The sequence below is a fragment of the Lepus europaeus genome, chromosome 12, assembly GCF_033115175.1.
Source record: "Lepus europaeus isolate LE1 chromosome 12, mLepTim1.pri, whole genome shotgun sequence".
Taxonomy (NCBI): domain Eukaryota; kingdom Metazoa; phylum Chordata; class Mammalia; order Lagomorpha; family Leporidae; genus Lepus; species Lepus europaeus.
The window spans coordinates 68,618,399-68,643,529 of NC_084838.1; the positions used below are offsets into that span (position 1 = coordinate 68,618,399).

Here is a 25,131-nt window from a genome sequence, read left to right on the forward strand (position 1 = left end):
AAGTCTTAAAACATTCTCACATCTAGGACATAAGAATTAGCATTCATGATGCTAAAATTGAACATAAGACAAAAGTTACAGGAAAAAAAAACAGTCATTAGATTCTTAATTTGGAAAATTCCCCACTTAGTAGGATAAAATGTTTTTTAAAAAACCAAGCAAAGCAAAATTTGTCCTTAGTGCTTAAGATTTCCTTCTAGTTCTCATTACCAAAAAAAAATTAAAATATGTCTGTTTTAGTAAAGATACACAATAAGAACATCTGGAAATATCTGATTCTTAAACACACAGAAGTCAGACAAATGTAAAAAGTAAAGCAAAATGATTCTGATCATAAAATATTTATTAAGGTATACTTTAGGGAATATAGTGAATATAAAATTTAGGATCACAATATGAAGCAATTTCAATCCTCTCAAAAGTCAGCACAGCCCTCAATACTCTGTAAATGTAAAATCACTGGTGAGACTCACTAAAAACAGTTTGACTAGTACAGAAGTGGCTTTTCATGGACATTCACAACTAGAGCATCTGATACCTCTTTTAAGTGCAAAACCACACCACATGACACTAATGCAGCAACAATGCATTCATATTGTTCTCATTAGTCATTAGTAGTCAACTTGCATAAAACACCAGAAAAAAGCACAATGGGGCTCACAAAACAGGCTAAAAAAATGAACCTGTCCTTGCAAAACACTCACCGTAATGGAAGAAGAACATGAAAAAATATGCATACTACAGAAGCGGCATTCAGTCCAAGTGACTCGTGTCATCTTCTTTTCGGTAAAATCAAATTACAATAACCAGGCACAACTAATATTGGGGAGGCAGTGTGTAGCTAAAATTTCATTTAACTATTCAATGATTTTTAAAATCCCCACAAATCTTTTCTGTCCTGAGGTAGTTGCAAAATAAATCATAACTTGGATATCAACTAGAGCTGAGGCTTTTGACTTTTTATTCATTAAAACTAGTTGTTTCTGACAGGAACTACCTTTTGATATTTAAAAGACAGTTGAGAAATGGGCCTCTTACTACACACAAGATGATGGCTACCTGGGAAAGAGGATTAGCTGCTTTAGAACGGGAGAGATATGGTCCACCATTGCTTCCACCCTCTACACCCATTTTAGATTCTTTATTGTTCAAAAAGCCACCAGGAACAACACGGTAGAAGTACACAGATCATCGTCCTTTGCTGTAGCCAGGGAAGAAAAGGTCAAGTAGATTCTGCAGAACCTCATTGGGAACCATGATGTAATTTGGGCCAAGATCATGCCGGCAAGCAGGGCAGGAGAAAACCTGGGCCTTAAAGGAGCGCTGTAAGCAATCCTATGGACAAACAAAAACAAACAAATAAAAATATACCCAGTTTCATCTGAGCATTAAGTATATAGAAAAGTACTCAGCAGCTTATGCTTTTACGTAGAAACTACAGACTTATTGTTTGGTAACAAGAGAAACTGAACAAAATGAACACCTGTCAAGGCCTGAATCTGCACTATGAAAAAGTCCAGTTATAGTGTTGGTTCATCTCTGGCACACACTTTGAGACTTCAGGGAAATGATTTAACAGTTTTTCAACTTCAATTTCCTCATCTGGTAAAATGAAAGTGTTAAAGATTTATGTATGGTTCCCACTAGCCTAATCTTTTAGGTTACATTGGAATTCTGTTCTTTCCTGGAAGAGCCCTAAAAAAAAAAAAAAAAAAAAAAAAAAAAAAAAAAAAACCAAACAAACAAATGCAGCATTTTTTTGCTTAGAACCAAGCTATGTATTTTATCAAGACACAAAACATGAGTCTTTCAAAATATATTTAGCTGGGGCTGGCGGTGTGGCGTAGCAGGTTAAGCTGCTGCCTGCAGTGCCAGCATCCCACATGGGCACCAGTTTGAGACCTGGCTGCTTCACTTCCAATCCAGCTCTCTGCTATGGCCTGGGAAAGCAGTAGAAGATGTCCCAAGTCCTTGGGCCCCTGCACCTGCATGGGAGACCTGGTTGAATCTCCTGGCTCCTGGCTTTGGATCGGTGCAGCTCTGGTCATTGCAGTCAATTGGGGAGTGAACCAGTGGATGGAAGACCTCTCTCTCTGCCTCTCCTTCTCTGTCTGTATAACTCTGACTTTCAAATAAATAAATAAATATTTTTTAAAAATATATATATAATATAAAATATATATAAATATTAGCTGTACTAAATATATTATACAGAGTTAACTGATGCAAATTCAGGCATAAACATCTAGGAAGATTTTTTTCCATTTTACAAAAGAAACTAAAGTTCTGAAGTTACGTCAGGGCATATAAGCACCAATTGGTAGAACAAGATTGCAACCTTGGCTTGACTAAAACTCAGATTTTCCTTTTATACTACACTTCACCTTTCACACAATATTTAATCTGGGCACACTTCCAGATATAATCTGTTTTTAGTTTTTTTAAATTAGTTTTATTATTCCAATTTGCACTATGATATATAAGATGTATATAAGTTTTTACATAGAAAAGAACAATTAGTTTCCTCTTCATTTCTTTCTTTTTTTTACTTGACAGAGTCAGACAGTGAGAGAGAGAGACAGAAAGGTCTTCCCTCTGTTGGTTCACTCCCCAAATGGCTGCCATGGCCGGAGCTATGCCGATCCGAAGCCAGGAGTCAGGTGCTTCCTCCTAGTCTTCCATGCGGGTGCAGGGCCCAAGCACTTGCGCCATCCTCCACTGCCCTCCCGGGCCACAGCACAGAGCTGGACTGGAAGAGAAGCGACTGGGAACTTGAACCCGGCACCCATATGGGATGCGGGCGCCGCAGGCGAAGGATTAACCAAGTGAGCCACAGTGCCGGCCCCAGTTTCTTCTTCATTTCAATCCTTCCTCAATAATTCCAAACATGATAGATTGTCTCAAATGATATATATTTTAATGACTATTACTATTAAATTAAGGCATGCACTTACCATCAAGATGTAAATGCTATTTAGTAACATTACCTAACTATTCTGCTTCATGGAAAAATCCTTCATTACATGCTAAAAACTGATACTGAGGTTGGGTGCCTTTTGACTCGAGAGAAAGTGGGAGAGAATGCTACTTACTTTACAGACGTTGTGGAAGCACTCTGTGGTCACAGGCTGGTAAACTAGCTCCTGGCAGCAGACACACATAAAACATTGTTCTAATTTTTTCAGAAAATTCTAGAAGGGTACCGAAGAGGAAGGAAAAATGGTTAGCAGCTCGTTATATACTAATGAAATTCTACATGATCAGGAAAAAAGTATCTCAGTCACCTTTTGTTTTCTATTAAGAAAATCAAGCAAACTCACATAACAGAAACTGAAAAAAATCCTATCAAAGTCCCTCTAAATCTCATATTCCAGAGATAAATTATTTTTCATTAAAAAAAAAAAACAAACCATGGGCAGCTAATCTGAGGATCATTACATACTGATCTTTCTTCAAAAAGCTGCACTGCACAAAAATGTGTTATTCTGATCAATCTTTTGTTATTACAAAATTTGAATTATTTTTAAAACTTTAAAAATAAAGCACTAGACAATAATACTCTGTAATATCTAATACCACAAAAAAATACTTATTTTTCTAGGATTATTTTCTGTAATATTTTACCCCAACCCAAAAATTTACTTGAAGAGGGATAAAACTATCACAGATAAAGTAAACATCTTTAAGCAAATGTGATCACATGATACTCTGTGCTCTTCAAAACCCATTACTGATTCTGTTTTACCCTGGCCGCTTTTTTATTTTAAACTAGAATAAAAAAATAGGTTTTTAAAAACATATATAAGAAGAATTCTTCATTCATTTATTTTTGTAGTGAGGGAATATTTTTATGTTTGTTCCCAATATTAATAAAACTAGAATTTATAAGAATTACAGACAATCAAATGTCACACTTCAAAAGATATCATTATACTAGCTGAAATATGAACATGCATTATGAAAGTCAAGTGAATTGCAAACACTATTATACAAAACATTCAAAGAATATATCACTTAGGGGAAGATGTTGGAAAAAACAAAAATTTTGTCAGGCACCCTCTTCACTGACAAATTTCTTGATTTCTTGTTTTTTTTAAAGATTTATTTGTATATTTGAAAGGCAGAGAGAGACAGAGATCTTCCGTTCACTGACTACATCAGCCAGAAACTCCATCCCGGTTTCCCACATAGATGGCAGGGACCAAATAACTGAGCCATCCTCAAGTGCATTAGCAGGGAAGCTGGACTGGAAGCAGAGCAACCAGGACTCAAACCAGCCCTTCTGCTTGGGATACTGGCATTCCAAGCTGTGTCTTAACCCACTGTGGCACACTGTCAGCCTTTAAGTTATCTTCTTAATGAATAATTCCCCTGGTGCCTATAATTTGGGTACATGGTATCTATAATGAGTGTATGTAAAATAGGTGTTCTCAGTTCCTACAATGTTCTAGGCACTAATCTATACAGTGATAACATAAAAGCAAACTCTCTACTCTCATAGAACTTATATTTTTACAAGAGAACATATAAAATATAACAACTGTAAGACATAATAAATTCAAGAAGTAGATTAAAGCATGGCTACTTAAAAAGAGTATATGGAAAGGCTTCTTTGAAGAATGTAATATTTGTGCAGACTTAAAAGGATTTGACGGAGTGAGCTACATGATGATGGAGATGGTCAGAGATACTACATGTTTAGTAAAGGCCCAGGGACCAAGAACAAGTTGATTATGTTTAAATAGCACAACCGTAGCCAAAGAAGTCACAAGCAAGAGGAGACTACAGAGGTAGGTAGGGCTGTTATTCATACAGAGGCTTGGAAAGGAGTTTAGATAAAAATGTGTGTATGTGTGTATGTGGAATTTTTAAAGTTTTGGATATAAGAAATGTTTTTTAAAAATGCATTTTTTTGTAAAACAGCATTTTCTGTGAACATTTCTTCACAAGTCACCATTGAGGGTAGGTATGTGGCCCAGATGTTATGCCAACGGTTGGTACACCACTGCTGTATCAGAGCGCCTGGGTCCAAGTTCCAGCTCTCCTCTTGATTCCAGCTTCCTGCTAATGTGCATGGTGTGCGGCAACAGCTGCTAGCTCAAGTACTTGGGTCCCTGCCACTCGTTTGGGAAACCTGGATTGAGTTTCCAGCTCTTAGTGTAGGCCTGTCTCAGTTCACATGGGAAGTGAATCAGTGGATAGGAGTTCTCTCTCTCTCTCTGCTCCAATAAAAAAAAAAGGGGGTGGGTGGTGTCATCATTGGCTAATACGTGGTATTCTGGGCTTATCTGAAGAGAATGGGCATGAAACTTGTCCAGGATAATAATCCATAAACATCAAGAGTGAGCACTAGCAGCAAGGTAATAATAATCTGACCTGAACAGGCCCCATCACCACGGGACATCATCCACACAGAAAAGAATTTTTACGTGGAGGCCAGCTCTGTGGCATAGCAGGTAAAGATGCCGCCTGCAGTGCCAGCATCCTATATGGGCACTGGTTCAAGTCCCAGCTACTCCTCTTCCGATCCAGCTCTCTGCTATGGCCTGGAAAAGCAGCAGAAGATGGCCCAAGTCTTTGGGCCCCTGCACCCGCATGGGAGACTGGGAAGAAGCTCCTGGCTTCGGATCAGCTCAGCTCCGGCCATTGCAGCCATTTGGGGAGTGAACCAGCGGATGGAAGACCTCTCTCTGCCTCTGCCTCTGTTTAACTCTGCCTTTCAAATATGTAAATCTTAAAAAAAAAAAAAAAGAATTTTCATGTGTACTCAGGTGATTTCTTCCTCCATCTATATCTGCTACTTTGTCTTCCTGAACCAGCCAGTTGTATTTTTCCTAATCAAAGAATTATTGAACTGTAATTCAATAATTAACTTCTGCTTGACACTATGTTATTTTTAACTTTACAGAAATTTTCACTTTCTTTAAGTGAAAATGAGTTTTACTTAACAATCTTTAGGCTGAAATGCAAGTAACACTTCCTAAAGAGCAAAATCCCTCTCTTGGATCTTCCATACATGGAAGCCTCCCTTTACCAAGGAAAACCCCACATACTACCTTCACAAACAAAGGAAAGGATGGCCGGCGCTGCGGCTCAACAGGCTAATCCTCCGCCTAGTGGCGCCGGCACACCGGGTTCTACTCCCGGTCGGGGCGCCGGATTCTATCCCGGTTGCCCCTCTTCCAGGCCAGCTCTCTGCTATGGCCCAGGTAGGCAGTGGAGGATGGCCCAAGTGCTTGGGCCTTGCACCCCATGGGAGACCAGGAGAAGCACCTGGCTCCTGGCTTCGGCACAATGCGCTGGCTGCAGCGTGCCAGCCGCGGCAGCCATTGGAGGGTGAACCAACGGCAAAAAAGGAAGACCTTTCTCTCTGTCTCTCTCTCTCACTATCCACTCTGCCTGTCCCAAAAAAAAAAAAAAAAAAAGGAAAGGAAAGGATGATTCCAACAGAAATGCAAAGACTTCAGCCATTTCTAAAAGCATACTAACTATATTGGGAAGGTTGTTTCTTAATAATGATGACTCTCAAACAAAAAAAAGCAACACAAAAAACTAACAGATCCCTTTAAGTCTAGATAGAAAGTACACAGAGATATTCAATAACCCAATTTCAGAGACATGAGAAATTCTAACCTATTGCATTGAGAGAAATAAAGAGAAACTGAAAGGAAGAAATTACTGAGAGGACAAGATGAAATGTCAAGACAGGCTGCAGAGCTCACTCATAATAGCTGCACATCACAACATTTGGGAGGAAAGAAAACAGAATACCAACAATACTGCAAATGACAAAGGGTTGATATAAAATAATACAAGTTTCAAACTTATAAGCAACAGTTAAGATACAATAAAAGTAAGTGAGCAAAGAAGGAGAGAAGTCACATCTGAAGCCTCCAATTTAGGGAATTTAATTTTTCTTTCTTAAAGATTTTCTTTATTTATTTGAGAGGTAGAATTACAGACATCGAGAATGAGAGACAGAGAGAAAGGTCTTCCTTCTGTTGGTTCACTCCCAGTTGGCCACAATGGCTGGTGCTGCACCAATCCAAAGCCAGGAGCCAGGTGCTTCTTCCCGGTCTCCCATGCGGGTGCAGGGGCCCAAGCACTTGGGCCATACTCTAACTGCTTTCCCAGGCCATAGCAGAGAGCTAGATTGGAAGTGGAACAGCCGGGACTAGAACTGGTGCCCATATGGGAAGCCGGCGCCGCAGGCAAAGGATTAACCTACTCCGCCGTGGCACTGGCCTCCAATTTGGGGGATTTGATAAGAAAGCTCCATCCACAAAACACAGCTTACCATACTCACACATAAATTAGCCTTGCAATTCTTTTCAATTTATGACTTAAAATTTATGATATTAAAATGTTATAACTTCCCAAAATGGAAAAAATGGTTCAAAAAATATAAAGGACTGGTGTTGGCCCAATGGGTAATGCTACTGCTTAGTGCCAGTTCTGGTCTAAGCTGCTCCATTTCTGATCCAGCTTCTTGCTAATACACCTGGGAAAGCATCAAAAGATGACCTAAGCGCTTGGGCCACAGCCACTCACATGGGATTTGCAGGCTCACAGCTGCTGTGGCCGTTTGAGTAGTGAACCAGTGGATGGAAGATCTTTTTCACTCTGTGACTTTCCCTGTCACCCTGGCTTTCAAATAAATGAATAAATAAATATTTCAAATATATACTATATAATATTTAGATAATTAATATTGTCATATTTTACCCATGAGTTGAACATAGAGGTTTTGAAAATTGTGCGAAATTGCTTAAGACTTATGCTATGGGGTAGGCGTCTGGTCTACTGATTAAGATGCTAGTTGGACAACCAGCATCCCACAACAGAGCACGTGGGTTCCAGGCCCAACTCTGCCCTCAGTTGTAGCTTCCTGCTGATGTACTCTCTGGGAAGGTGGCACCCAAACAGGATACATGGATTGAGTTCCTCGCTTTTGCCATTTGGGAAGTGAACCAGTGGATAGGGGCTCTGTCTCTTTCTCTCTGCTTTTCAAATAGATAAATAATGGCCGGCGGGCCGGCGCCGTGGCTCAATAGGCTAATCCTCTGCCCTCGGAACCAGCATCCCGGGTTCTAGTCTCGGTTGGGGCACCGGATTCTGTCCCGGTTGCCCCTCTTCCAGGCCAGCTCTCTGCTGTGGCCTGGGAGTGCAGTGGAGGATGGCCCAAGTTCTTGGGCCCTGCACCCCATGGGAGGCCAGGAGAAGCACCTGGCTCCTGCCTTCGGATCGGCGCGGTGCGGCCATTGGAGGGTGAACCAATGGCAAAGGAAGACCTTTCTCTCTGTCTCTCTCTCTCTCTCACTGTCCACTCTGCCTGTCAAAAAAATAAATAAATAAAAATTTCTTAAAAATCAAATAAATAAATTCAATAATTAAAAAAGCCTTATGCTATTAGGTAACTATTACAGAAATATTTCTGGTGAGTTTTAGTTCCAGTTGATTGCATGTTTCACAATCAAAAATTCTTACCAGGAATAATACATCAACATAAATAATTAAGTTCAGACATAGAAAAGTAAAAAACCAACACCTAAGAAGTTTACAATAAATTTAAGAACATTTAAATATATTACATCCAATTATTTCTGAAAGGTGACAGCAGTGAGTGAGAATACTGGAGAGAAGGATCAAGCCTTGACTGACTTGTGGAAAACCACACTTCATAAGGAAATTACTGTTCACTACTTGTTAATATTACAATAACATTATTTTAAAAAATCTGTACATACTGGTCCTTCCACAAGAGACGCAAGTACTTCATCCCACAACTTGTGGTTTTGGCCGTCTTCTCGGATTAGGTGTTGTTGCTGAGGAGTTAGCTGGAAAGCCTCAACTGCTTCTGCTGAATCCGATGCTTTGAACACTTTGGAGGCACTTGGAGACTCATCTAGATTTATTTAAAAATATATTAGTAGACTTACAAGTGGTTCTAAACAGCACTATGAAACAAAAGAGTTAACCCCACCAGGAATGTTTAGCAGAAGATAACCTACACAAAGTAGCATCTAAGTTTCCCTTGGAATTTAGGATACTATATTTGCTGTTCTGATGCTCCACTTTTCCCCTCCCCCAAAAGCTCCTTTGTTTTTCTCTCAATTTGTTCTCTTGATATTTCTATTTATTAGAATGTATATTACTAGGATTTATATTTTTCAATCATTACCTACCATCTGAAATTGGCCTTTTTGTGGTTTCAGTGGCCTGCTTCTTTGACTGTCCTTTAGTCTTCTTCCCTTCTTTATCTGAAGGGTAACCTGCTGGATACTGGTGGGGAAGAGAAGACAATGTAGATTTAAGCTGTTAGAAGGGCAGGTTCTAGATCCTGATAAAAAATTTTAAAAGTCAGGGAGAGGACGAATCTATACATTCCCAAGTTGAAAGACTTCACATAAAGGGAATAGACAAAAGGGAAAAGAAAAAAGAATTCAAAGGAATAAAGACAATTAATATCCAAATTCAGTGTAAAACCATGTAGCCTTGTCTGCTAAAAACATTACATTTTATAATGCAATAATCTTAGTTTCAGATCTAAGAAAAGAAAAATAAATTTTCATGAGTGTGACTAAGTGGCTTGAAGCTTAAGAAAGCGAGATTCCAGATATGAAGGTAAGTGAGGATCAACCACAGAACACAACAAACTGTAATCAAACGCTGGGATTACAGTTAATTGTGGAGTCAATCTAAAAAAAGAAAAAACTTAAGGGCCAAATTTCTCTTCTCTTCTCACAAAATTAGGGGAGGAGGAAATTTTAGAAGACCTATAGCAACTAAATTGTCTGCCACCTGAACGTAGACTTTAGAGTATAAAATTCTACCTATTACCCTTAGTTTTTAAAGGCTACCACTTGTAGGGGAGTAAAGAAATGTTTTATAATAATGCATGTGTTTCAAGCTCACTGTGGGGACGGACACTGTGGCACAGCAGGTCAAACGACCACTTGGGATTCCCACATCCCATATCAGCACCTGTTTGAGTCCTGGATACTTCACTTCTGATCCAGTGCCCTGCTAAAGTGCCTGGGAAGGCAGCAGATGATGGCCCAAGTACTCGGATCCCTGTCATTCACATGGGGGATCCAAATAGAGTTCCTGGCTCTTGGCTTTAGCCTGGCCCAGGACTGTGGACATGTTGGGGAGTAACCCAGAGGATGGAAGATGGAAGATCTCCTCTCTTTCCCCCACCCCCGCCTCAAGTCAATCTTTAAAAAAAAAAAAAAAAGTTCATTGTGCTTCACTTTCTCCACATGCAGAAGTATGAAGCAAGACTCCTACCTTACACCTTACACAAAAATCCACTCAAAGTGGATTAAAGACAAGTCTACGACCCAATACCATCAAATTATTAGAGAACATTGGAGAAATTCTACAAGACATTGGCATAAGCAAAGAGTTCTTGGAAAAGACCCCAGATGCACAGGCAATCAAAGCCAAAATTGACGAATGGGATTAGATCAAATTGAGAAGCTTCTGCACTGCGAAAGAAACACTCAACAAGAAAAGCCCATGAGAGCATTTCAGGCATGGAAAGCCAAGACGCTGTGGCAAAAAATGTACTGTATGAAGGACCTCTCACTGGGTGAGACCAGTGGGAAGAAGTGGTCATGAAGAAAGGATGCACTTTTCTCTGAAGGGAGAACTTCCACTTTGCTTATGGCCTTGTCTAAATACTGACGGAGTTTATGGATTCAAAAGGCTGCCATAGCCTAGGCAGCTCATGTCAAGAGCCTTGAGTGATCACTGATGTCATACATGAATGTTAATTGTTAAATTAACAAGAGTCACTGTGCACTAACTTCCCATGCAGGACCTCTGTCCTTAGGGTTGTATTATAATTATATCTAATTCTCCCAAATGATGCATCATCCTTGGTGCTTCTTTAAAGTTAACTGTTTCTAAAAAGAAAAAAAAAGTAAATTAACTTCAAGATGCAATGCAATGACTTTGAACAGCCCTTGTCTTGACTGTTGAGGAACAGGTTTTTTTTTTTTGTGTGTGTGTGTGTGCGAACTGTTGAACTCAGTAAAAAGCTGGTCTTCTATGTATAAAGTTAACTGGAAATGGATCTTAGTGGAGAATGGGCCTGTGATTTGGAGAGGGAGGAGGAAGAGGGGTGGGAATGTGAGTGGGAGGGTGGGTATGGTGGAAAGAATCACCATATCCCTAAAGTTGTACTTATGAAATGCATCAAGTTTGTATTCCTTAAATAGAAAGTGTCTTTGGTAATAAAAATTAAATAAAGAGGTTGCATAAGGTGAAGAAAAAGGGAACATTCAGCAAAGTGAGGAGGCAACTCACAGAATGGGAGAAATTATTTGCAAACTATGCAACTGATAAAGGATTAATAAACCAGAATATACAAAGAGATCAGAATCTCAACAACAACAAAACAAACAACCCAGTTTAGAATTAAGACATGAGCAAAGGACTTAAATGGGCATTTTTCTAAAGAGGAAATCCAAATGGCTATCAGACACAGGAAAAAATGCTCAGGATCACTAGCCATCAGGGAAATGCAAATCAAAACCACAATGAGGTTTTACCTCACCCCAGTTAGAATGGTTTCCATACAGAAATCAACAAACAACAAATGCTGGTGAGGATGTGCAGGAAAAGGTACCCTTATCCACTGTTGGTGGGAATGAAAACTGGTAAAAACAGTGTGGAAGACAGTTTGGAGCTACCTCAGAAATCTGAATATAGACCTACCATACCATATGACCCAGCCATTCTACTCCTGGGAATTTACCCAAGGGAAATGAAATCAGCATATGAAATTCATATGTACCTCCATGTTTATTGCAATCAATTCAAAATAGCTATGATATGGAATCAACCCAAATGTCCATCAACTGAAGACTAGATAAACAAATTATGGGATTATGTACAACATGGAGTACTATACAGAGGTTAAAAAAATCCTGTTGTTTGCAACAAAATAGATAAAACTGGGAAACATCATACTTAGTGAAATAAGCTAGTCTCAAAAGGACAAATGCCATAAGTTCTCGCTAGTTTGTGGTAACAGAGCACCTAAAAAGTAATCTATAGAAGTGAAATTGACACTTTGAGATGCAATCACTTTGAACAGCCCTTGTCTCAACTGTTGAGGAAGGTTTTTTTGTTGTTGTTGTTGTTTTAAATATTTTATTCATTTGAGGAGTAGAGTTACAGACAGTGAGAGGGAGAGACAAAGAGAAAGGTCTTCCTTCCGTTGGTTCACAATCAATTGGCCACAATGGCTGAAACCGTGCCGATCCGAAGCCAGGAACCAGGTGCTTCTGCCTGGTCTCCCATGAGAGTGCAGGGGCCTAAGGCTTGGGCCATCTTCTACTGCTTTCCCAAGCCATAGCAGAGAGCTGGATTGGAAGAGGAGCAGCTGGGACTAGAAACAGCACCCATATGGGATGCTGGCGCTGTAGACTGAGGATTAACCTACTGTGCCACAGAGCCAGCCCCAGGAAGATTTTTTTTTTTTTAATTCTTATGTTTTATTTACCTGAAAGGCAGAATTACAGAGAAGCAGAGGAAGAAAGAGAAAGAGCAAAAGAGACAGAGAGAGGTCTTCCATCTGCTGGTTCACTCCCCTGGTGGCTGCAACAGCCAGAGCTTGGCTGATCTGGAGCCAGGAGCCAGGAGATTCTTCCGGGTCTCTCACACAGGTGCACGGGCACAAGCAATTGGGCCATACTCTAACTGCTTTCCCAGGCAATAGCAGAGCTGGATCGGAAGTGGAGCAGCCAGGGTTTGAACCGGCATCCACACAGGATGCTGGCACTGCAGGTGGTGGCTTTACTTGCTATGCCACAGCACCAGCTCCCAGTTTTTGATTTTTGTTTTTCTCTTGTTGTTGTTCATACTATTTATGGAACTCTTTACTTAGTACAGAATTAACTGTATGTGTATAAAGTTAATTGAAAAAAGATCTTAGTAAAAAATAAGAATGGGAATAACAGAGGGAGGAGGAAGAGACGTGGGTGTGTGGGTGGGAGGGTGGGTACGTGGGAAGAATTATTATGTTCCTAAAGTATTTATGGAATGCATGAAGTTTGTATTCTTTAAATAAAAGGTTTCTGGGGAAGAAAAAAAAGAAAATGGATTTGACACTTTAAAAAAATTTTTAGTTATAAAAGGAATTACTTTGGTGAGTATTCTATCAGCTGATGAATTTCATTTAGACAATCAATTCTAAGAGTTTAAGAGGAAAACAAAAACAGAAACAGATTTGCACTAGAAGACACACACTCACCTGCCAGGGTGGTCAAAAACTTGCCCATAGTTCAGCCCCTACACATGCAGTATTGGCAGAGCCAAGGGAAATGACAAAGCCAGCAGTTTTTACGGGAAGCACAATGAGGAATGATAGGGGATGAACTCATACCATGCTCTGAAGTCAGTGTCAGGGCCACAGTCTGGGGTATACATGCAGTGAAGGGGGAATGCATCCAGACCATCCACTATGCACACAAAACCAACAAAGTCTCTTGTGGGCTAATAGCTGAAAAGGGCAAAGGGGGAAAAATACAAAGCACTAAAGGTGGTGGCAGGGCAGGAAAACAGCTTTGTGTGGGAAGAGAGAAAAGGGGTGAGGAAAAATGAGAAGGGTAGAAAGCAGACCACTCTTAGGAGCCACCTCCCTACTCTTCCCCTACCAAAGACAGACCCCTGTGTCCTCCAGGATGGACTTCCTTTCTTAAGGCCTTGTACACCTACATTTTATGACTGCCTTTCCCTTATACTTCCAAGTCATTTCCAAATCAAATTGGCAATATTTTACATTATATTGACAAGTCCAGCTTTTCCCAAACACACCCTTAGTCCTAGGACAGTCTGACACCTCAGATGCTACCATTTTCCTTCCCTTCCTTGTATTTACTTGCATGCTTTTATTCCTCTCTCCTTGCTGATCAACTGTTGTAGGTCATATCGAGTGTTAAAGCATGTAGATAGTACAGAAGTACACATTTTCATGAATATATGCGTATCTTAGTCAAATGTAATCTAACCTGTAGCCGCAGACATAATCTCCTTGACCGTTCAATTCCTTCTGAGGTCCAAGGAGCAGGTTCAACATCATCTCTTCTTAAAAGATAGCGCCAAACCAAGAATCCATGACTTGATGAAATCTCTGGCCAGTATTTCACCACCTAAGTCATAATATTTTAGCACTAATTTGAGGTTTAAAATTCAGACTTATTCACAAATTCATCATATTAGTGGTTTAAGTAAACTTGTCAGAACTAAATATAATTTCAGAAAACAACTGCTTTGCTGTGAGAATAGTAAAAAAGCCAAAAATATTCATTAAAAGTTTTTATTCTATTACATATTAAGATAGTTCTTATGTAATTATAGATTGTTATAATTGTAATATAGCAACAAAATGATGCTCATTAACAGAATTTTGCATATTAGGTCGATTAAAACTGAGGCAGTAGATGCCCTCATTTTAAACAAAGAATGAGAATCTAATTTTAACATTACAACGTGTTCTGCTTTGAAAATCTATTATGATCATTAAAATTAAATTCATTCTGGAAAGGCATCTAAGAATCTAGATCCACAATGGTCAAGTTATTTTAATGTTTTTATCATAAAGAATACATACTTGGAAAAAAAATCTTAACCCAAAATATAACTCTGCCCTTAGGAATGTCAAATAAGCCTTTAAAATAAGTATCAAAGTTATATCTGTTACATTTCCAGAAAAAGCAGAAATACCAAATAAGATGGCTTACTCTTTCTTTCAGCCCACCCACAGTAGTTCCCCCTCAGGCAACCCTGCCTTGAAAGCCCAGGAAGAGCGACCAACAAGATGTCATGCTAGATAGAGCACCTTATAAATGCCATCATATCTGTTGCCTTCTTCAGGAGCATATTTGCTGATCTTCCTCCCTTTAAAACTGCGTATCACTCTGACTGGCTTACCAGCTCTCCAATTCCGAGATTCTGCTCCAATTTTATCATCCAATGGAGCATCACAGTTTAGGGCCAATGCCCTAAAAAAATAAAACAAAGTCTTTATACCAAGTAATCTTTCCTCAAGTACATAATCGAGTCATTAGCTTAATTAAAAGGTAAATTATGCCTTACCTGATTATTAAGATTCTATGATTCTTTCCATATTATTCCAGATAATAGGATTATGCTTTCCCCCACCAGCAGAGAAGACAAATCAGTTTTCTGATGTCATCCCCAAGCCAGGGGATTGGTTCTCAGATAGCCTGTAGGGTTCTTCTGAAAGTAATAACATCTGTGCCACGTATAATAGAAAACAACTAGAAATACATGGAATTCTCTTTAAATAACGTTTGTTGAATGTTGGAAACTAAAGCAGGTGATTGTTTTAATAGTTATTTTGATAAGGGCGTGAACTAAGTCGCTGGAATAATGTAGAAAGAAATAGAAATATAAATTTGTCATCAAGGTACAAATGACCTCCTTAGGTCTACTTTCCATATTACAGATGACAGAAATTCTTTAAGTTTAAAAAGGTATTAAGAACAAGTGCAATATGAGTATATTCTTTAAAGGTCTCCATAAAAAGATAAATTAATTGAGACTGAAGCATCCAATGTCTGTGCTAAATCATGGCAATAAAGATTTTTGGCTGCTTGATGACGTTTTACTGATGACATAAAGACAAAAGAGGACTCAACTGGAAGCAGCACCTGCCTTAGCTGATACTTTTTTAGTATGTGTTCTCACACAGTAGTAATAATAGTAGTAATAAGTCTCTGAGCTTATTAGATATTAGAAGATATTTCCTGGGAGAACCTAGTCCCACCCAAAATACTGGAACCTGTTTAAAATCAGTGCTTTCCTCTTAGACACTTAAACTTCCTAACTGGAGTGAAAAGAAAAATATTTTTCCAGGGTAAAGTTCTTTCTTATGCAAGCTCAAATTAAAAACCAAATCTTAAGACTATGTGACTAACCTACTGAAAAGAAAATTGTTAAGTATAGGCATCTTTTTAAAGTATTTGTTTTTTAAAATAACCTTTTAGTCAAGGTCAGAGTTAAAGAATAACAAGTTATCTTTTTTTATCCAAAAGGGATATGCATTAAAAAAATAACTAGAAGGTAGAAGTCATCTCTTTAAGGCTAGTATTACATCTTACTGTTAGAACTTCTATAGAGACATACATATTTCACCTTAAAGGGCACAGATAAGTACTACCTTCATGTCATTGAATGGAATGCTTTGCGGCTCACTGGTGCCTTCAGTCATATTTATTGCCACCACTAATTTGCATTGTCAATTCATTTCTGGCATCTCAAAAGCATATCGGCTATTCAGCCATATGAAAAAAGTCCAAGAGGATGAAATTTGGCGAAAAAGCAACCAAGCTTTTCCATCATTCCAGCTGCAGCTAACTGTCCTGATAAAGCATGGCCATACTACCTTGCTGCCCTCTTCAGTTTTTTACATAAGTGGAAGAGCTAGGGAGAAAAGGAATATATGTCAGAAGCAAGAAGATGATAAGCTTCCTCTTAGCAGAGAAACAAAGCTGACCTGAACCATACACTGTTTGGGTATACTTACTTTGAGAGTATATACACTATGGGTCTGAGCTGACAGGGGTCCTTCATTTCAATTTTTATGTTTATAAGACATACATATCTTTGCCCCAGAGGTCTTGCAGTTATGAGGAATATTCACAGCTTAGTATATAGTCTCTGACTGGATGCAACAGTATCTAAGTTAAGTTAATCCCAAATTGTTTTAATGTTTCACTTTCAAACCCTCCTTTAAATAGCAAACATTTTTATTGCTCATCAGTTATTTTTTAAAGAGGCTGCCACAGTATTTATTAGATCACTCAAAGGTTGAAGGAATCTGTCTACTATGTATATCACAAAAGTGGATAGTTAATGGAGGAAGTTTTGTTCAAGTAAAATAACATATTAAATGGAAATAAAATTCTCTAATTTGACAATTGAAGAAGGCCTTTTGCAAATTCAAGACATATTTTCACTGACAAAATGCATCACAGTGTTATTAGATGTCTTGAGATTATTCCTGCAGAAGAGCTGCTTTGTTGTCAGAAAAATAGCGAGGGACTAGGCTTTGTCTCAGGAAAGTCTTCACCAGCAAATCTGACCTGTCTCCTCTGCTGGCTCAGTAAAATAATCCTACTGTCAGAAATAATATGGAAGACATAAAACAGAGATTCTTTGTAACCTGGTATGCGATAAAGTCTTGAAATCATATTGCTATATTCTTGACTTCACACAGTAATAAGAAATTAAAGGGACACTACTTAAACCTGAGTCAGTTAGACTCCAAGTAAAAAGAGACTCATTTTCACTCAATCCACAAAATACTCTTAATGGAATGTAAAAATTTTTTAACTTTATGAAGTGATCATAAAAGTTCATTATGGCAAATTATATGGTATCTGATGGTTTGGGGTTACCTATCATTAATATTAGTATTAGCATATATTTGTGAAATAAAACATTTTAAAATTATTAAATTTTCTGGTCCCAAGAGGGCTGAGATATCATTAATACTTCTACAGAAAGAAGGTCACACAGGTGGCTCTTTTTTAATTCCTTTCAGGGGATTTAGTTAGAAAAGATCATTTTCATAACTAAATAAACATTCCCTTTTAGAACACTTACAAGATATCTTATTGGAATAGATCCTAAAGTATCTTGAATGCAGATCTAATTAAATGATCTGGTAGTTCATTTGTGTACAAACATATGGTTCCCAAACATGACACTATTTCACATTACTCAGTTTCCTCTAAAATGAGGTTTGTTACTTTGAAAGATCAATCTGTATTGAACAGAACATTTCTTCAGCTTTTAATTATGAAATACTTACTAGGCAAGCCACCTTGTCCTCAGTTTCACTTAGGTTATATAGGCTCTTTTCCTTCAAAGGTGTTAACATGTTTTCAAATATATCACACATATTATTAGGTAAGAATAGGAATTCATGTCATTTAAAAATAATGGTATAAAGAAATAAGTTTGGATGCTTACAATTACATTACCAGGCAATGGAGTCTAAATTTTTGGTCTTTATCTTCCTATTTAGGATTCTCCTCTGCAGTCTAAATTACAAACTACAGTCCTATAATCAAGCTTTCATATAATATCCAAATTATAAACAGTGTTTACAAAAGTACCTGTTCATATTTGTTAATGTTTGATCAGCTGATGGTGCACCAATTCTTTTATTACCAGCAAGATTTTTACCACCACTTCCAGTGTATGTGAACTCATCACCTCGGTCCTATAGGAAAAGATTTTATGTATTAAGATACATAAATTTGTATAATTCCAACAATTCTTATTTCAGAGGCAGAACATTAATTATGATATTCTGATACAGAAAAATAATAAAAGCAAAATAGTGGTTCTTCTTTAATGCAAGATCATTTTAATTAGTTTAGACTGAACTTAGACAATGAAGCTTTCTCCAATAAATTCTTGCTCGCTATAGAGGTCAATTATTTAGTACCTTCTTCCTTTGGATAAAAGCCGTAATTAAAAATCTTGTGCTTTAAGTTTGAATTTGTCTAAAAATTTCAAGCTAACTTTTTGTTAATCCAATATTGAGGTCTATATTTTTTAAAAATAAGGTATTGAGGAATTTCATCTTTAGTGTATATTCCATGTGAAAGAATGCTAAAACATAAGTATATCTAGCACAGTCCAGAACACTTCTTTTTTTTTTAGCAGGCTTTTCATTTATGTATTTATATTTATTTTCTTATTTGAAAGAGTCATAGAGAGAGGTAGAGACAGAGAGAGAGAGAGAGAGAGGTCTTCCATCCACTGCTTCACTCCTCACATGGCTACAATGGCTGGAGCTGGGCCAACCAGAAGCCAGGAGCCAGGAACTTCTTCTGGGGCTTCCATGTGGGTGCAGGGGCCCAAGGACTTGGCCCATCCTCTACTGCTTTAACTTGCTGCACTACAGTGCTGGTACCCAGAATACTTCTTACACTGATTAGAAACAGACTTCTGGGCCAGTGTTGTGGCACAACAGTTAAAACTGCTGCTTGAAGCACTGGCATCACTTATAGAACAGGTTTGAGTCCCAGCTGCTTCCCTTCCTATCCAGCTCCCTGTTAATAGCCTGGGAAAGCAATGAGGATGGTCCAAATACTTGGGCCCCTGCACCTACATGGGAGACCCAGATGAAGCTCCTGGCTTCAGCCTGTCCCAGCCCTGGTCGCTGAGGCCACCTGGGTAGTGAACTAGTGGATCGAAGATCTCTCTGACTCTCCATGTCTCTCTGTAACTCTTTCAAATAAAAAAAAAATCTTAAAAAACGAAGAAGCAGAGCTGCCTGAATTTATTCCACAATAATTGTAGTCATAATTGTCATATAATTATGGGAGTGATGTTTAGAAAAAGACGTAAGGGCTGGGAGAAAATAACAGATGTAAACCACACCAAATAGTATGTAAGGAGCAGATGTTTGTCTTAGCAGTTAAAGTGTTGGTTGAGATGCCCAAATCCCATATTGGAGTACCAGAGTTCAGCACCTAGCCCCAGCTCCTGACTCCAGCTTCCTGCCAATGCAGGCCTTGGGAAGCAGCAGACATGACACAGATGATTGGGTCCCTGCCACCCACATGTGAGACCTGGAATAAATTCACAGCTTTAGGTGGACCAGGCCTAGCCATCTGGGGAGTGAACAAGTTAATGAGAGCTTTCTCTGGCTGCCTATCTGTATCCCTCTCTCAAAAATAAATAAATAAAATAAAAGATAAACTTCTTAAAACAGAACAAAAACATCTGATTGTTCCTCAAGCAGTAAATAATCAATCAAGTAAACATGGTTAAAATTCAATAGCATTAATTCATCTGTACTTCAATCATTACCAGAACAAAAAGTTCATATTATCAGGCACAGTGTTTGTAGCAGGTTACGCCCACACTTGTGACACTGGCATCCCGTATTGGAGTACTGGTACAAGTCCTAGTTTCTCAGCTTCTGATCAAGCTCTCTGCTAATGTTCCTGAGAGAGCAGCAGATGGCTCAAACATTTGGGACCCTGCCACCTATGTGGGAAATCAATTTGGAGTTCTATATTCCTGGCTTTGGCCTGGACCAGCCTCAGCCATTATAGTTATTTGGGGAGTGATTCAGCAGATGGAAGACCTCTCTGACTCTCCTTGTCACTCTGCCTCTCAAATAAATAAATCTAAAAATTCTTCACATTATCACAGGGAAAAAAGTCTGCCAAACTGTAACAGCTTAGTCAATATTATTTCACACTAATTTTCCTAAAGAAAAATTCAACCCAAAATTTGTTGCATCTTCTTGTCCATGATCAACTAAATTGTACCCTGTGCTGCTGCCTAGGAAGAACTCACATAAAGAAGCTATGCCTATACAAGGGACATGGAGCTGCACCAGGGTAACTCAATTCCCATGCATTTCTCAATCTCTAGTCTTCACCCAAGCTGCTAAAGCAGATCCCTAAGACAGGCTGGATGTTCCCACTCCTGCCATCATGCCTATCAGGTAAAAGACCTCCATCCCAACCTTAAATTCACATTAAAGACCATCAGGTAAACCATCCTAAAGCATAACTAAAATCATTAAAAACTTTCTACCATTAACAATTCATAATTCAAGGCAAAGTGTAGCTTCAATTTTTGTCAGTTTTTCAGTTTTTCTTGTCTGCAAAACTGGGCACTACTGCTACTACTGAAAACACTTGTACCTACAGTGTGGGGTTGGGGGTTCTAAGCATTCACATATGATTAATTTATTTAATCCTCACATTAAGCCCATGAAGTAAATATTTAAAAAAATTTTTTAATGAGTCAGAGGTTCCGTAACTTGTATAAGGTCACACTAGGAAGAGATGACTCTAGGACATAAACACAAACAGTGTGGATTCAGAGTCTTCCAGCCATTGAGCAAACTACTTTTAGGATGACTAGAAGAGGCAGCTCACCTTTGTGGGTTCTCTTTTCTTAAGAGATAATCCAAACACAGGGTACTAAAACTAGCATTTGATTGTCAAGCTGCTAGACTAAAATATTAACTAGTTTATCGCCATATCCTTAAGAGTTAATGTAAATACACTATCAGTTTGCCTTTTAGATGGATGGCAAGTTTTTCCATTTTTGTCTGAAAACATTAGTACCTTTTGTTTTTCCCACAGCTACTCAAATTAATCATTATAACATCTCATAAAAGCAAGCAAATGAAAGCCCTTCCCCCCCAAAAAAAGTCAATTAGAAAATAGAGATTATGCAAGGCAGTGGTCATAGCTCAAGTAATTGAGTGTCTGCCTCCCACATGAGAGACCTGGATGGAGTTCCTGGCTCCTGGCTCACTCCAGCCTAGCCCTTCTATTGAGGGCATTAAGAGAGTGAACCAGCAGATGGGACCTCTGTCTCCTTAAAAACAAAACAAACAAAGAAACCAAAAAACCATGGGTGGGCATTTGGCCTGGTGGTTAACATGTCTGTATCCCATACTAGAATGCCTGGGATCAATACCCAGCTCTGCCTCCTTACTCCAGCTTCTGTTTAATGCAAGCCTTAGGAGGCAGCAGTGATGGCTCAAATGATGGGGTTCTTGCCACCATAGGGGATACCTGGATTGAGCATTGAAGTTGGCCCTTGGTCCAGGACTATCATAGGCATTTAGGGAGTGAATCAGCTAGTGTAAATTTTTTTTCTCTCCCAATCTCTCAAATAAATAAATAAAAATAAACGTGGAAGTTAAAAAAAAACCTATCACATATCACTACATGTTGCTATCTTTCATGTTGGCTACACTAACAGCAAATGCTGAGATTAAGGGAAACTCAATCACTTATACATTGTTGACAAGAATGTAAAATGGTACAGCCTCTCTGGAAGACAGTTTCTTTAAAAGAAAAAAAGAAAACTAGATATGCAGCTATCTAGGAATAGCACTTCTGGGCATTTATCCCAAAGAAACAAAGACTTATTTTTACAAAAATACCTGAATAAGCACTCTGACCTCAGAATCAGCCCTTAAAGCACTCTGGACTGGCTGATAAACCCATGAGAACATTTCAGGCATGGAAAGCCAAGATACACACACACACACAGTCCTACATGAAGGATCTCTGTGAGTCAGACCCCAGTGGAAAGAAGGGGCCACCAAAGAAGGATGTATTTTTCTCTGGAGGAGAGAATTATCACTTTGCTTATGACCCTGTCCAAATACCGGTGGAGTTTGTGGACTCAAAAGGCTTCCATAGCCTTGGCTGCTCATGGCATGAGCCTCGAGTGATCATTGATGTCATAAATAAAGAGTGTTAATTGTTACATTAACAACAGGAGTCACTTTGTGCACCTACTCCCCATGTAGGACCTCTGTCCTTTTTGAGTTGTACCATGAGAATTAACTGCAAAAACTTGTTCTGAAACAGTACTTTATACTTTGTGTGTGTGTGTGCAAATTTTTGAAATCTCTTCTTAGTATAGAGTTGGTCTTCTGTATACAAAATTAATTAAAAACTAATCTTAATGAGGAATGGGATGGGAGAGAGAGTAGAAGGTGGGACAGGAGTGGGGGTGAGAGGGCAGTTAAGGAGGGAAAACCACTATATTCCTCAAGCTGTACTTAGGAAATTTGTATTCATTAAATAAAAGCTTAAAAAAACACAAAAATACCTGTATACATTGTTTACTGCCACTTTATCTATAATAGCTAAAAACTAGAACTAATCCAGATATTCTTCAACAGGTAATTTTTTTTAAAGATACGTTTATTTATTTGAAAGAGTTACAGAGAAAGAAGAAGAGATAAAAAGAGAGATCTTCCATCTGCTGGTTCACTCCCCTGATGGCCATAATGGACAGGGATAGGCTGAAGCCAGGAGTCAGGCGCTTCATCTGGGTCTCCCAGGTGGGTGGCAGGGACTCAAATACCCGGACCATCCTCTTCTGCCTTCCCAGGTACATTAATAGAGAGCTGGGTTGGAAATGGAGCAGCTGGGATACAAACTGGCAACCATATGGGATGCTGGCATTGTAGGAAATGGCTTAAACCATTAAATCACAACACCCACCCCATCTTAGCCCACCTTTATGCAGTTCATTCTTGAATGCCACAGACAGACACATTCAAATGTACTGGCCCCAGGAGCACAGTCCCAATGTTCACAACTGACAGAGTGTGGGCAAGTAACCACTGAGGGCAAGTGGTGGCCTTGATGCTGGGCAGGTCCTGGCCCCCAATCCTCACTGTGCCAGGCATTGCTCACGGCTGCTGGTCCATGGGGAGATCAATGAGAGTCCAGTGGAAGGGCTGGGCAACAGAGCCAGGGGAGTGCAGAGGATGCTTTGAGGAGTTCCTGGCATTGGCCATTACTAGAAGTATGGAAGCACTCAAACATTGTCACAATGGTATGGCTGTACTGGCATATGTCAGTTGCACATTAGTACTATAATGTTTATTATTGTTTTAGCACATTTGAAGGAAGACAGGACATTTACTCCTGCTGAGGAAACTCAGTCTCCATGAGCCGCAATAGTGTCTCAAGCTCTCACAGCCAGAGAGTGTTTCTGGCACACAGAAGTTCACAGCATGGAGACTGAAGATGGGAGGTGTCGTGTGGGATAGAGGAGTCAGGAGCTCTAGGTGGGCAGGTGACATTGCAGGGTGTGAGGAACCCAGAGAAAGGCACAGAAAGGCATGTGTATTGACTGGGAAGATAGCAGCTGGGAGTGAGGGTGGACGGTGACACAGAGTACCTGAGAACAAGGTTGTCCTCACCTATAGTGTTGCTGTGACCAGAGCCAATTTTTTGTTTAAAGATTTCATTTATTTGAAAGGCAGAGTTAGAGAGAGAGAGAGAGAGAGAGAGATCTTCCATCTGCTGGTTAACTCTCCTAAGCCACAACCAGGAGTTTCATATGGGTCTTCCATGTGGGTACAAAGGCCCAAGCACTTGGTCATCTTCCACTGCTTTTCCAGGCCAAAAGCAGAGAGCTGGTTTGGAAGTGGAGCAACAGGGACTTGAACTGGCACCAATATGGGATGCTGGTGTTGCAAGTGGCGGTTTCACCCATTATGCCACAACACTGGCCCTCAGAACTACTCTTTGGATTGCTTTCTCTCTTGTCCTTAACTGAATGTTGTCACTTGGAGAATATGCTCATTTTTGGAGCATTAACCACAATGCTTGTGAATTTTTTGAAAGATTTATTTATTTATTAGAAAGGCAGAGCTACAGAAAAACAGAAGCCGAGAGAGGGAAAGCAGTCTTCCATCCGCTGATTCACTCCCCAAATGGCCACAATGGCTGGAGCTGGGGAGCAAAGCCAGGAGCCAGGAGCTTCTTCCGGGTCTCCAACATGGTGCAGAGGTCCAAGCACTTGGGCCATCTTACACTGCTTTCCCAGGCCACAGCAGAGAACTGGATTGGAAGTGGAGCAGCTAGGACTTGAACTGGCACCCATATGGGATGTCGGCACTGCAGGCGGCAGCTTTACTCGCTATGCCACAGAACCATCCCCATTGTTTGTGATTTTAGAAAAAGCTGTGTCAAGGCACGTATTTGGTCTAGCAGTTAACATGTTTGCATACTATATCAGAGTGACTGGGTTCCAATCCCAGCTTCACTTTTTTGTTTTTTAAAGATTTACTTAGTTGAAAGGCAGAGTTACACAGAGAAAGAAGGAAAGGCAGAGAGAGAGAGGTCTTCCATCCACTGGTTCACTCCCCAGATGGCCACACAGGCCAGAGCTAAGCCGATCCAAAGCCAAGAGCCAGGAGCTTCCAGGTCTCCTACGAGGGTGCAGGAGCCCAAGGACTTGGGCCATCTTCTACTGCTTTCCCAGGCCATAGCAGAGCTGGATTGGAAGTGGAGCAGCCAGGAATGGACTGGTGCCCGTATGGGATGCTGGCACTGCAGGTAGTATCTTTACCTGCTACACCACAGCGCTGGCCCCCCAGCTTCACTCTGGACTTCAGCTTCCACAGGCAAATGGCTAAACAGATGGTGGTGGGACTGCTGCTGTGGCACAGTCCATTAAGCTCTGGCTGCAGTGCAAGCATCCCATATGGACAGTGGTTCGAGTCCTGGATGCTCCACTTCCTATCCAGCTCCCTGCTAATAGCCTGGAAAAGCAGAAGATGGCTCAAGAGTT

At 39.6% G+C, this 25,131-nt stretch overlaps 1 protein-coding gene across 1 annotated transcript in view; it reads right to left on the reverse strand.

Moving 5' to 3' along the window:
- Window positions 1–325: 325 nt before the first annotated feature.
- UHRF2 (ubiquitin like with PHD and ring finger domains 2) overlaps window positions 326–25,131 on the reverse strand; it is a 96,077-nt gene continuing 71,271 nt past the window's right edge. Inside the window, exons 10-16 of the mRNA XM_062208274.1 lie at window positions 18,159–18,265; window positions 14,852–15,014; window positions 14,022–14,162; window positions 9,186–9,282; window positions 8,748–8,905; window positions 3,093–3,191; window positions 326–1,335 (exon numbers count right to left, since the gene is read on the reverse strand). Coding sequence (XP_062064258.1) covers window positions 1,189–1,335; window positions 3,093–3,191; window positions 8,748–8,905; window positions 9,186–9,282; window positions 14,022–14,162; window positions 14,852–15,014; window positions 18,159–18,265 — 912 coding nt within the window. The 3' untranslated portion in view covers window positions 326–1,188. The remainder of the gene's footprint in view (window positions 1,336–3,092; window positions 3,192–8,747; window positions 8,906–9,185; window positions 9,283–14,021; window positions 14,163–14,851; window positions 15,015–18,158; window positions 18,266–25,131) is intronic.